General features: G+C 45.6%; 1 protein-coding gene and 1 non-coding gene across 2 annotated transcripts in view; both read right to left on the bottom strand.

The window, feature by feature from the left end:
• DGKG (diacylglycerol kinase gamma) overlaps positions 1–13565 on the bottom strand; it is a 459919-nt gene that overhangs the window by 207950 nt on the left and 238404 nt on the right. Inside the window, exon 20 of the mRNA XM_038750502.1 lies at positions 11193–11353. Within this exon, the coding sequence (XP_038606430.1) occupies positions 11193–11353 (161 nt within the window). The remainder of the gene's footprint in view (positions 1–11192; positions 11354–13565) is intronic.
• Positions 9115–9252, bottom strand: LOC119936647. The gene has a single exon (XR_005453814.1). It is a non-coding gene; the product is annotated as a small nucleolar RNA SNORA7 (small nucleolar RNA).

Raw genomic sequence — 13565 nt, 5'->3', positions numbered from 1 at the left:
TTGTACATATTTATTACTCTATTTATTTATTTATTTATTTTACTTGTACATATCTATTCTATTTATTTTATTTTGTTAGTATGTTTGGTTTTGTTCTCTGTCTCCCCCTTTTAGACTGTGAGCCCACTGTTGGGTAGGGACTGTCTCTATATGTTGCCAATTTGTACTTCCCAAGCACTTAGTACAGTGCTCTGCACACAGTAAGCGCTCAATAAATACGATTGATGATGACAATGATGATGATAACAATGACAGTAATTGTGGTACCTGTCTACCTGTCTACATGTTTTGTTGTCTGTCTCCCCCTTCTAGACTGTGAGCCCGTTGTTGGGTAGGGACCGTCTCTATATTTGTTGGAGACTTGTACTTCCCAAGTGCTTAGTACAGTGCTCTGCACACAGTAAGCGCTCAATAAATACGATTGAATGAATAAATGAATATTCGTTAAATGCTTACTATGTGTCAGGCACTGTACTAGGCAGCATGGCTTAGTGGAAAGAGCCCAGGCTTGGGAGTCAGAGGTCAGGGCTCCTAATCCTGGCTCCGCCACTTGTCAGCTGTGTGACTTTGCTTAGCTTCTCTGTGCCTCAGTTACCTCATCTGTAAAATGGGGATTAAGACTGTGAGCCCCATGAGGGACAACCTGAAGATCTCGTATCTACTCCAGTGTTAGAATAGTGCTTGGCACACAGTAAGCGCTTAACAAATACCATCATTATTATTATTATTACAAGTAAATCGAGTTGGACGCAGTCCCTGTCCCACGTGGGGCTCCCAATCCTCGTTTTACAGATGAGGTAACTGAGGATCAGAGAAGTGAAGTGATTTGTCCTAGGTCCCACAGCAGGCAAGTGGCGGAGCTGGGATTAGAACTCACGACCTTCTGACTCTCAGGCCTGTGTTTTATTCACTACACAACACTGCTACCCATAGGGAAGGAGGAAGCTAAGTAGGTTATTTTTCATCGTCAGACGATTTCTCCTTTTTTTCTAGACTGTGAGTCCACTGTTGGGTAGGGACCATCTCTATATGTTGCCAACTTGGACTTCCCAAGCGCTTAGTACAGTGCTCTGCACACAGTAAGCACTCAATAAATACGATTGATTAATTGATTGATTGATTGAAAGATGGCGTGGCCTAGTGGAAAGAACACAGACCCAGGAGTCAGGGGAACGGGGTTCGAAACCCAGATCCACCTCTTGTCTGCTGTGTGACAATAACGGCAATAATAATTGTGGTACTTCTTAAGCACTTCCTATGTGCCGAGCGCTGTATTAAGTGCTAGATACAATGCAGTCAATCAATCAATGATATTTACTGAGCATCTACTGTTTACAGAGCACTGTACTTAGCACTAGAGAAGCAGCGTGGCTTAGTGGAAAAAGCCCAGGCTTGGGAGTCGGAAGTCATGGGTTCTAATCCCCGCTCCGCCACTTGTCTGCTGTGTGACATGAGGCAAGTCACTTGACTTCTCTGTGCCTCAGTTCCCTCATCTGTAAAATGGGGATTAAGACTGTGAGCCCCATGTGGGACAACCTGTTTACCTTGTATCTACCCCAGCACTTAGTACAGTGCTTGGCACATAGTAAGCACACACCAAATATCATTATTATTATTACAGTATATCAGAGTTGGTAGACACATTCCCTGCCCACCATGGGGCTCTGGAGAGTACAGTAGATCTAGTAGACCTGATCCCTGAGCTCAAGGAGTTTACAATCTCGGGAGGAAGACAGACATTAAAATAAATTACAAGTCAGGGAAGCAATAAGAGTATAAATCTTTGTTCATAATGTCAACTAGGGAGATGAGGGAAGCAGCATGGTTCAGTGGAAAGAGCATGGGCTTTGGAGTCAGAGGTCATGGGTTCAAATCCCAGCTCTGCCAATTGTCAGCTGTATGACTCTGGGCAAGTCACTTAACTTCTCTGTGCCTCAGTTACCTGATCTGTAAAATGGGGATTAAGACTGTGAGCCCCATGTGGGACAACCTGATTTCCTTGTAGGAGGGAAAGCGAGTATTGAATCCCCATTTTACAGATGAGGTAACTGAAGCACAGTTGAAGTTAAGTGACTTGCTCTAAGTCACACAGCTGACAAGTGTCAGAGCTGGTTTTAGAACCCCATCCTCTGACTCTCAGCGCTTAGAACAGTGCTTTGCACATAGTAAGCGCTTACTAAATGCCATCAAAAAAAATCGGAGAAGGCTTCCTGAAAGAGATGAGATTTTTAAGGGGCTTTGAAGATGGGGAGAGCAGTGGTCTGCAGGGGAGGAAGTTCATCCTTTCAATCAAGACGGAGCAATCAGATCAAACCAGGTCCCTGCTCTATATGAAACTCACAGTCTATGAAGGAGGGATAATGGGTATTGAATCCTCATTTTACAGATGAGGTAACTGAAGGTCAGTTGAAGCTAAGTGACTTGCTCTAAGTCACACAGCTGACAAGTGGCAGAGCTGGTTTTAGAACCCCATCCTCTGACTCTCAGGTTCAGGCTGATTTTCTTGGGAAAGTCACCCTGGCTTTACTCTGCCTTAGTTTCCTCATCTGTAAATGGGTATTAAATACCTGTCCTCACTCCCCTTTAGAGCCATGAGCCCCACGTGGGACAGGAACTCTGTCCGACCTAATTATCTTGAATCTATCCCAGAGCTCAGTACAGTGCCTGGCACGTAGTAAGGGATTAACAAATACCATTACTATTATTATTATTTCCAGTCCAGAGAATGGCTCTTCAGATTGGTACCAAGAGGAAAAAGGGGGGCTTCCCTCACACCACCTCATCATCATCATCATCATCAATTGTATTTATTGAGCGCTTACTGTGTGCAGAGCACTGTACTAAGTGCTTGGGAAGTTCAAGTTGGCAACATATAGAGACAGTCCCTACCCAGCAGTGGGCTCACAGTCTAAAAGGGGGAGACAGAGAACAAAACCAAACATACTAACAAAATAAAATAAATAGAATAGATATGTACAAGTAAAATAAATAAATAAATAGAGTAATAACACCCCTCATTATTCTCCCGATCCCCCAGGCCCAGCTGGCAGTCGAACAATAATAATGATAATAATTGTGGAATTTATTAAGCGCTTACTATGTGTCAGGCACTATTCTAAGCCCTGGGATAGATACAAGCTAAATGGGTTGGAACGCAGTCTCTGTCCCACATAGGACTGACAGTCTAAATCCCCATTTTACAGATGAGGGAACTGAGGCCCAGAGAAGGGAAGTGGCTCGCCCAGGGTCACGCAACAGACAAGTGGCAGAGCCGGGATTAGAATCAATCAATTGTATTTATTGAGCGCTTACTGTGTGCAGAGCACTGTACTAAGCGCTTAACCCAGGATTTTCTGATTCCCAAGCCTTTGCTCTATCCACTAGACTACGCTGCTTCTCTAAGTAATGGGGCCAGAGAGATTGAACAAGGGAATGTCCATTGGAAAAGCTGAGATGGCCTTAGTTGAGGTGGCAGGGTAGGCGGAGGATCAATGGTGAAGCCAGGTTCCGGAGATTGGGATAAAAATACCTTCCTGGCGTTTACGGTGTGGGAGGGGAGGGGGCGGGATGGGGGTCGGTGGAGGGGGGCAGGGTGGATCTCCAGCCCCCGGGTCCTGCTACCTTGGAAATACGCTTCCCCACATCAAGGGATCGGCTTCCCAACTGTCACCTTAAGGCTCAGTGACAAGATCAGTAGGCAAATCCTTTGGGGAGTCCAGAGTTACACAGAGTCCAGGAACTGTTCTGCAATCCAAAACTTCCTGTCAGCGATATCCCTGCTGCCCTGGCATTTCTACAAACCCAAAAATAAAGCCGGGAGGGGGGAGGGAAGGAGGACGGGGAAGAAGGGGGGGGGCAGTGTTGATAGGAAGCGGCCATCTGACCGCCCGAGTTGTTTATTTTCCTGCCGTAGCTAGTGTCCAGCCAGGAGACCCTGACTGCCTGAAACATGAAGCCCATCTTAAAGCCAATCCCGGCCTCTTTGCCCGGTCTGACCTCCCACGTATGGGAACAGACCCGCCGCTTAATTTCACAGTGATCCGCCATTCAGGTTCAATCCATGAGGCCAATTACTGGCCATTCTTCCAGCCGATTATGCCTATTTGAGCTTTGCAAATGGGGCAATAAGCCACACATTTTGGCACGCACTTGTACGCTTCGGAAAAGTGCACAGAACGCAGCTAGTTCCACTCCATCTGAAAGTATGGGAGAGGCAGTTTGGCCCAGGAGATAGGGCCTGGGGGTTAGAAGCACCTTGAGGTCCAACCCCAGCTCTGCTACTTGCCTTCTATATGACCTTGGGCAAGTCATTTCACTCCTCTGTAGCTCAGTTACCTCTTATGTAAAATGGGGCTTAAGACTGTGAGCCCACTGTTGGGTAGGGACTGTCTCTATATGTTGCCAACTTGTACTTCCCAAGTGCTTAGTACAGTGCTCTGCACACAGTAGGCGCTCAATAAATACGATTGATGATGATGTGGGACAGGAAACGCGTCCAATCTGATTGTTTTGTATCTACCCCAGTACTTAGTAAGTGCTTAAGAGAAGCAGCGTAGCTCAGGGGAAAGAGCATGGGCTTTGGAGTCAGAGGCCATGGGTTCAAATCCCGGCTCCGCCAACTGTCAGCTGTGTGATTTTGGGCTAGTCACTTGACTTCTCTGTGCCTCAGTTAACTCATCTGTAAAATCGTCCCCATCTCCATCCCCCTCATCTTACATCCTTCCCTTCCCCACAGCACCTGTATATACGTATGTACATATTTATTACTCTATTTATTTATTTATTTATTTTACTTGTACATATCTATTATTTTACTTGTACATATCTATTCTATTTTATTTTGTTAGTATGTTTGGTTTTGTTCTCTGTCTCCCCCTTTTAGACTGTGAGCCCACTGTTGGGTAGGGACTGTCTCTATATGTTGCCAACTTGTACTTCCCAAGCGCTTAGGACAGTGCTCTGCACACAGTAAGTGCTCAATAAATACGATTGATTGATTGATTGATTGAAAAACTGTGAGCCTCCCGTGGGACAACCTGATTACCTTGTATATTCCCCAGCACTTAGAACAGTGCTTTGCACATAGTAAGCATTTAATAAATACTATTATTATTATTATTATTAATAACAAATACTATTAAAAAGTACTAGAACCCTTCCATGCTTTGTTGAGGCTGCCTCTGACTTGAAGTGGGCAGTGGAATTCATTCATTCATTCAATCATATTTACTGAGTGCTTACTGAGCACAAAGCACTGTACTGAGCACTTGGGAGAGTACAATATAGCAATAAACACACACACACACACAAAAAAATGTTGAGGACTGACTTTTTAAAATGGAATTTGTTAAGACCTTACCAGGTCTCAAACACTCTTCTACATGCTGTAGTAGATATAAATTAATCAGAGTGGACACAGTCCCTGTCCTACATGGGGCTCTCTGTCTAATTCCCCATTTTACAGATAAGGTCACTGAGGTACAGAGAGGGGCTCACAGTATAAGCAGAAGGGAGATCAGATATTGAATTGAACTACCACTTTACAGATGAGGAGGCTGAGACACAGAGAAGTTAAGTTGCTTGCCCAAAGTCACACAGCAGGCAAATGGCAGAGCCGGGATTAGAACCCAGGTCTTCTGTCTCCCAGGCCCGGGTTCTTTCCATTAGGCCACAGTGTTCCTTGTGCACCATCTGGGAAGTTTGATATTTGGCCAATTAAACATGCTGGCCATCTAGGCCAAGTACGCATTTGCCCTGGAGGTGATTAGAAAATATACTGATCTTGCAAATTGGACCATGAGTAACTTACTAGGGAGAGGACCGATTGTTTTGTGTTTCCTTAAATTAATCAATTCCTTCTAAGCAGCCAGCAGTCATTTCTTCACTAGTCATGGACTGATTTTCCAGTTTGCTTTCCCTCCTCTTTCACCCTTCTCCCACCTCTCCTACTCTCCTTTTGGAAATGGCACCGCTAATTCTATCTTCCAACAGAAGGAAGGAAAACAGGATGGAAAAGAGCCAAAACTCACTTTTCCCATTTTTCTCAATCAATCAATCAATCAATCCTATCTATTGAGCACTTACTGTGTGCAGAGCATCGTACTAAGCCCTCAGGGGAATACAATATAACAGAGTTGGTAGACACATTGCCTGACCACAACGAGCTTACAATCCAGAAGGGGAGATAGACACTAATTTAAACAAACTAGAGATATGTACATAAGGGCTGTGGGGCTGAGGTAGGGGTGACTAAGGGGCACAAACCCAAATACAAGGGTAACTCAAAAGGGAGTGGGAGAGGAGGAAATGAGGGCTTAGTCAGGGAAGACCTCCTGAAGATGAGCTTTCAATAAAGCTTTGAGGGTGGAGAGAGTGATTGTCCATCGGATATAAAGAGGGAGGGAGTTCCAGGGTGAGAGGTCAGAGGTGAGAAAGACAAGATTGAAGTATGGCGAGTAGGTTGGCATTAGAAGAGAGAAGTTTGAGGGCTGGTTTGTAGGAGAAAAGCAGCGAGGTAAGATAGGTGGGGACAAGGTGTTTGAGTGCTTTAAAGCTGATAGTAAGGAGATTTTGTTTGATGCTGAAATGGACGGGCAACCACTGGAGGTTCTTGAGGAGTTGGGAGACATGGACCGAACGTTTCTGTGGAAAAATCATTCTCCTAGTCAATGACTCTGGTAAAAGCTCTGGGTAGAGGAAAAGTTCACACTTGTAATTAAAATGAGGTTGGGGAACCATCTGGGCATTTCATTCACTCCTTCGCTCTCTGCTCTGCCCTCGGTCACTCGACGACATGGATGTTCGAATAATCAGAAAGATGACCGGTTGCTTAAGAGGCTGGCAGATACGTCCTCCAGCCCCAACTTCACTGGCCCAGATCTACACTTTTAGACTGTGAGCCCACTGTTGGGTAGGGACTGTCTCTATATGTTGCCAACTTGGACTTCCCAAGCGCTTAGTACAGTGCTCTGCACACAGTAAGCGCTCAATAAATACGATTGATTGATTGATTGATCTACAAACGTTAATGCTGGATTGGGCTTGTGTCTAGCACCTTCTATGGTTCGGACTGATCAAGCATGGGCAGAAGCCTGTGGCAAAGAAACTCCACTTCACCGGCCGAGAAGAACCCAGCCTCTGGCTCTTGGCTGGTTCGCCAGTGGCTCAACTTAAAAGAGGATTTGTATTCCTGGGGCCATGGGAATCCTCCACACATAAACGTTTACACAGAGCTGGGTATAAAAGTTCAGGTTGGCAGCTTCAGAGCAGATTTAGTTAGCTTTGCCGAACTCTCCGGGGATAGCACCTTTGGGGACTCAGCCATTGTTCCGCAGAGCGGTGATATATTACAGATGATTCTCAAGGCTTAAAGCATTAAAAGAAATCTCTTGGGCCTGCTCTATTCCAGGAAAATAAGACCGGTAGCGTTAACCCAATTACTCCTCCTCCCTCGCCTCCGCTACCCCCACCAATCTGGATCGGTTCAACACCTTTGGTGGTACTCCTCGGTAATTTCTCACCAGGGTAAATGAAGAACTCGCAGATATTGATGAATGACTCCCTCTGCCGCTCCAGGAGAGCCCAACGAGTCATTTCGGGGGGCCAAGAAATGAATTATGGACCTAGGAGGGCAAAGACCTGCGTAGAAAACAGGAGGTGGGGTGGTGCCATGCTCTCTTGAAAAAACAGCAGGGCAGGATGCTGACCGACTCGTTAGTGCCCTACGGAGGGCTGTTAGTAAACCGAGTCAGCAGCCATAAACTCTTCGGACAGAGGGGAGCTGTTAGACGCGATGGAGCAAATAGTCTATTTCATTTGCTCTGGCCCAGCCTCAGCCCTCAGAGAACCCCGGCTTGCTCGCCCTAAATAACCGGTTTAGCTTGGCTGGGTTGGCTCCCTTGGAGTGAAGAACTCGCACTGTGTTAGAGAGAGATACCATTCCGGAAATCTTCCCCCTTCCTGGAAAAATGACCCACACCGGTGACATCGAAAGCACGTGGCAGTCTCTCCCCCTTCATATCCGACAGACCACTATTCTCCCCGCTTTCGAGGCCTTATTAAAGTCAGATCTCCCAGAGACCTTATCGCATCTCCCAGAGGCCGCCTCTGACTAAGCCCTCATTTACCTGACTCCCTCCCACTTCTGTGTCACTTGTGAGCTTGGATTCACACCCAGAAGCAACATGGCACAGTGGAAAGAGCCCAGGCTTAAGAGTCAGTGGACGTGGGTTCAAATCCCGGCTTCGCCCCTTGCCTGCTGTGTGACTTTGGGCAAGCCCCTTAACTTCTCTGTGCCTCAGTTACCTCATCTGTAAAAGGGGGATTAAGACTGTGAGCCCCATGTGGGACAATCTGATTACCTTGTATCTACCCCAGTGCTTAGAACAGTGCTTGGCACATAGTAAGCAGTTAACAAATACTACAATAATAATAATTAATATATTACTAGTTATAATAATTATCACTAATATATAATAGTTATAATAATTATATAACTATAATTATAACATAGTTATTAGTTATAATAATATATTATTATTATTAAAATCATGTCTCCCACAAGAAGCATTTCCCGGTTTAGGCCTCTTTGCCCCTATTCCTTCCTTTCTGTGTTGCCACTCACTTAAATCTGTACCTTTCAACCGCTTGATATTCATGCTGCTCTCCACCCCACAGCACTTACGTCCATATCCATAATTCATTTTACTGTCTGTCTTCCCCTGTAGACTGTAAGCTCATTGTGGGCAGAGAATGTACCTACCACCTCTGTTGTACTGTACTCTCCCAAGCGCTTAGTACAGTGCTCTACATATAATACACAGTCAGTGACTACCATCGAAAGATTGGCACTCCACTTAGATGGAATCTGCATCTCCCAGGGAACTGTAACTTTGTCTTATGCTTTCGAGTCATCTCCGACCCACAGTGACTCCAAGGACACATCTCTGCCAGAACGCCCCACCTCCATCTGCAATCATTCTGGTAGTGGATCCATAGAGTTTTCTTGGTAAAAATATGGAAGTGGTTGACCATTGCCTCCTTCTCCACAGTCATCTTGAGTCTCCACCCTCGACTCTCTCCCGTGTCGCTGCTGCCCAGCACGGGTGAGTTTTGACTTGTAGCAGATTGCCTTCCACTCGCTAGCCACTGGCCAAGCTAGGAATGGAATGGGTAGGCCTCTGCTTGACTCTCCCTCCTCTAGCAGAGACTGGTAGAGTCCTGGAAATCCTCCAGGTACTGTCCTGAGAGAGGGCACTGAAACTGAGAGGCTTCCAACTACCTTCTGCCCAGGAAGGCCACTCATGGCAGATGTCCCTTTTGGGTTTAATCTCCAATCAGCTCCCCACTTGCCGTCCTCATGGCTGGAATTTCTTGACAGCCATATTATTGTCCCTCTGAGTTCTAGCTTTCTCCTTTCCACACTTGGCTCTGACACTTGCCTGCTGTGTGACCTCGGGAAAGTCACTTAACTTCTCTGTGCTGCAGTTTCCTCATTGGTAAAATGGGGATTCAACACCCGTTCTCCCTCTTACTTAGACTGTGAGCCCCACGTGGGACAAGGACTGTGTCCAACCTGATTAATTTACATATTCCTATTGTTTAGAACGGTGCTTGACATATACTCAATCAATGGTATTTATTGAGTGCTCCCTGTGGGCAGAGCACTGTACTAATTGCTTGAGAGAGTACAATATAACAATATAACAGACACATTCCCTGCCCACAACAAGCTTTTTAGTCTAGAGGGGAAGATAGACGTTCATATAAATAAATCAATTACAGATATGTACATAAGTTCCAGGAGGGGGGGTGAATAAAGCAAGCAAATCACGGTGATGCAGAAGAGAGTTGAAGAAAAGGAAGAGGATCAGGGAAGACCTCTTGGAGGAAATATGATTTTAATAAGGATTTGAAGGTGTAGAGGGTGTTCGTCAGTCATATAATGATAATAATAACAATGGCATTTGTTACTATGTGCCAAGCACTGTTCTAAGCACTAAGGTAGATACAAGATAATCAGGTTGTCCCACCTGGGGCTCACAGTCTTAATCCCCACTTTACAGATGAGGTAACTGAGGCACAGAGAAGTGAAGTGACTTGCCATAAGTCACACAGCAGACAAGTGGCGGAGGCGGGATTGGAACCCATGAACTCTGAATCTCAAGCCAATGCTCTTTCCACTAATCCTCGTTGCTTCTCATATATGGAGGAGGAGGGAGTTCCAGGTCAGAGGAAGGATGGGGGAAAGGGATCCATGGTGACATAGATGAGATCGAGGTACAGTGAGAAAGCTGGCACTAGAGGAATGAAGAGTGAGGGTTGGGATGTAGTAAGGGAATAGTGAGGTAAGGGAGGAGGGGTGAGCTGATTGACTGCTTTAAAGCTCATGGTGAAGAGGTTCTGTTTGATGAAGAGGTGGATGGGCAACCACTGGAGGTTGCTGAGGAGTGGGGAGACATGGACTGAACTTTTTTTAGAAAAATGATTCAGGAATAGTAAGGCACATAATAAGCCCTTCACGAATACCATAATTATGATAAGAGTCATGATTGACTTAACCACCTTCTTCTCTTCTTCCATCTAGTCCCACCACCAGCCCCTTCCTAAAGCATTATTATTTGTGTACATACCTATAATTGAGTATATATCTATAATTGTGTATATATCCATAATTGTATATACATCTATAATTCTATTTATCTATTTTGATGCTATTGATGCCTGCCTACTTGTTTTGTTTTGTTGTCTGTCTCCCTGCTTCTAGACTGTGAGCCCGTTGTTGGGTAGGGGTTGCCTCTATTTGTTGTCAAATTGTATTTTCCAAGCGCTTAGTACAGTGCTCTGCACACAGTAAGTGCTCAATAAATATGACTGAATGAATGAATATTATTAGTAACTGTGCTATTTATAAAGCGCTTACTGTGTGTCAGGCACTGTCCTAAGTGCTCGGGGGGTGCATAGAGGAAAATTGGGTTGGATGCACTTCCTGTCCCACATGGGGCTTAAACCTCATTTTACAGATGAGGGAACTCAGGCCTAGAGCAGTAAAGTGACTTGTCCAAGGTCACCCAGCAGACAAATGGCAGAAACGAGACTCGAGCCCCTGTCCTTCTGACTCTGAGGTCCATGCTCTAGCCACTAGGCTACAACAGTAAAGAAAGGAAGGGGAGGCAGGCTCCCAGAAAACTCACCACACCGATGGAGAAGTAATTGTTGACGATGCTGTATGGAACAGGGTCTCCGTTCTCCCCCTTGTCATTGGGAATGACTTCGATACGCCATCGATCTAGCATCACCTCAGGGCTGTGCTCGATGTCCTTCAGGATCTTCAGCAGACTGCCACCTTCATAGCCTTAAGTTGGAAGGAAAACGTTACGTCGACTTCAGAAGGTCGGGCTGGGAGCTGTGGGTCAGAGGAGCCCGACCACCAGAGATAATCAATCGATGAATCAATCAGTGGCATGTATTGACGGCTTACTGCTTGCAGAGCACTGTGCTAAGTGTTTGAGAGATAGAAGGAGAGACATGTCAGGCATGAAAGGAAGTACCGGCCTGCATTCAAGAGGCTTAAAAGAAATATGCGGGGCTGAGGAAGGGTGTCCAAAGTAAATCCACTTTGATTTACTTTGATTTGAGGGCAGGGTTAAGAACTATTAACAGTGAAGGCCGTAGGCTCGCTGTGGGTAGGAAATGTCTCTACCAACTCTTTTACATTGTCCTGTCCCAAGGGCTTAGTCCAGTGCTCTGCACACAGTAAGGATTCACTAATTGATTCATTGAATAGACATGACTTTCCACTGCAGGCTCCCGGAGATCAAAGATGGCCAATTCCTATGGACTGTAGCCAGCTCCATCATCCCATTCTCTTTATGAATCTTAACTCGGTGAAATCACTGCTCCTCCTCTCCTGGAAAATTCCACAGGAGGGATGATTGCGGGGAGACCTTCTTGATCCATAACAATAATAATAATAATGAGAGGCAGCAGCAGAAGCAGAATGAGAATGGTGTTAGAGAAGCAGTGTGGCTCAGTGGAAAGAGCCCGGGCTTTGGAATCAGAGTTCATGGGTTCAAATCCCGGCTCCGCCAATTGTCAGCTGTGTGACTTTGGGCATTAAAGGTATTATTGAAGGTAATTCTGGTTTCCTTTCAAAATGACTGGGAGGTCTTGATCAGTAATGAATGCCAAGGGCCTAAGTCCCCCTTTGTTTGGAACTGAGGCCATGCTCTGACTCTGCTCAAGTAGAAGTAATGGTCATTATAGAGCATCCACTGAGGGCTGGGCACCATACTAAGTCTTTGGAAAAGTGCCATCAAAGCACAAGATGCCATCCCTGCCCACAAGGAGCTTCCTCTCTAATGGAGTTTAAGCTCTGATGGATCAGAGAAGCGGCATGGCCTAGTGGACAGAGCATGGGCCCGGGAGTTCAGAAGGAACTGGCTTCTAATCCCCGATCCGCCACTTGTCTGCTGGGTGACCTTGAGCAAGTCACTTCACTTCTGTGTACCTCAGTTATCTCATACGTAAAATTGAGACTATGAGCCCATGTGGGACAGGGAATATGTCTGTCCTGACTAGCTTGTATCTACCCCAGCGTTTAGAACAGTGCTTGACAAATAGCACATAATCATAATAATAATGATGGCATTTATTAAGCGCTTACTATGAGCAAAGCACTGTTCTAAGCACTGGGGAGGCTACAACGTGACCAGGTTGTCCCACGGGGGGCTCACAGTCTTAATCCCCATTTTACAGATGAGGTAACTGAGGCCCAGAGAAGTGAAGTGACTTGCCCAAAGTCACGCAGCTGACAATTGGCGGAGGCGGGATTTAAACCCATGACCTCTGACTCCATAGCCTGTGCTCTTTCCACTGAGCCATGCTGCTTCTCTAAGACCTTTGACGTCTTAATGTTCAAAGTCCCTTTGCCATTCATTCATTCAATCACTTTTATTGAGAGCTTACTGTGTGCGAAGCACTGTACTAAGCGCATAGGAGAATACACTATAACAGTAAACAGACACATTCCTTGCAGACAACAAGTTCACTAGAGCTTTAGAGACCACTGTATTTGGCTGGCTGTGCTAGATCAATCAATCGGTGGTATTTATTGAGCACTTATTGTGCACAGAGAACTGTACCGGGAGATTAGAAAAGTACAATACGACGGAGTTGGCAGTCATGATGCCTGCCCGCAAAGAGCTTACAATCTTGACTGCAAGTCTGTTAAGGGAAGGGAACTTGTCTGCTAATTCTGCTGTACTGTACTCTCCCAAGAGCTTAGTGCATTGCATTGCATAGAGTAAGCACCCCAAAAATACCATTGATTGGTACAAGGGGAGACAGACATTAAAATACATTACATGGAGGGGGAAAGAGTAGGGTGTATGACTATTTACAGAAGTATGGTAGGGCTGGGGTGAATATCAAAGTGCTTAAGGGGTATCAGCCAAGCACATAAGTACAGTGCTCTGCACACAATAAGTACTCAATAAATAAGACTGAATGAATGAATGATGCAGAGGGGAGGGAGAATAGGGGTTATAAAGGCTTAATCAGGGAAG

Source organism: Tachyglossus aculeatus, chromosome 1, assembly GCF_015852505.1.
Source record: "Tachyglossus aculeatus isolate mTacAcu1 chromosome 1, mTacAcu1.pri, whole genome shotgun sequence".
Lineage (NCBI taxonomy): Eukaryota > Metazoa > Chordata > Mammalia > Monotremata > Tachyglossidae > Tachyglossus > Tachyglossus aculeatus.
This window is presented reverse-complemented; position numbering and strand designations above follow the sequence as displayed.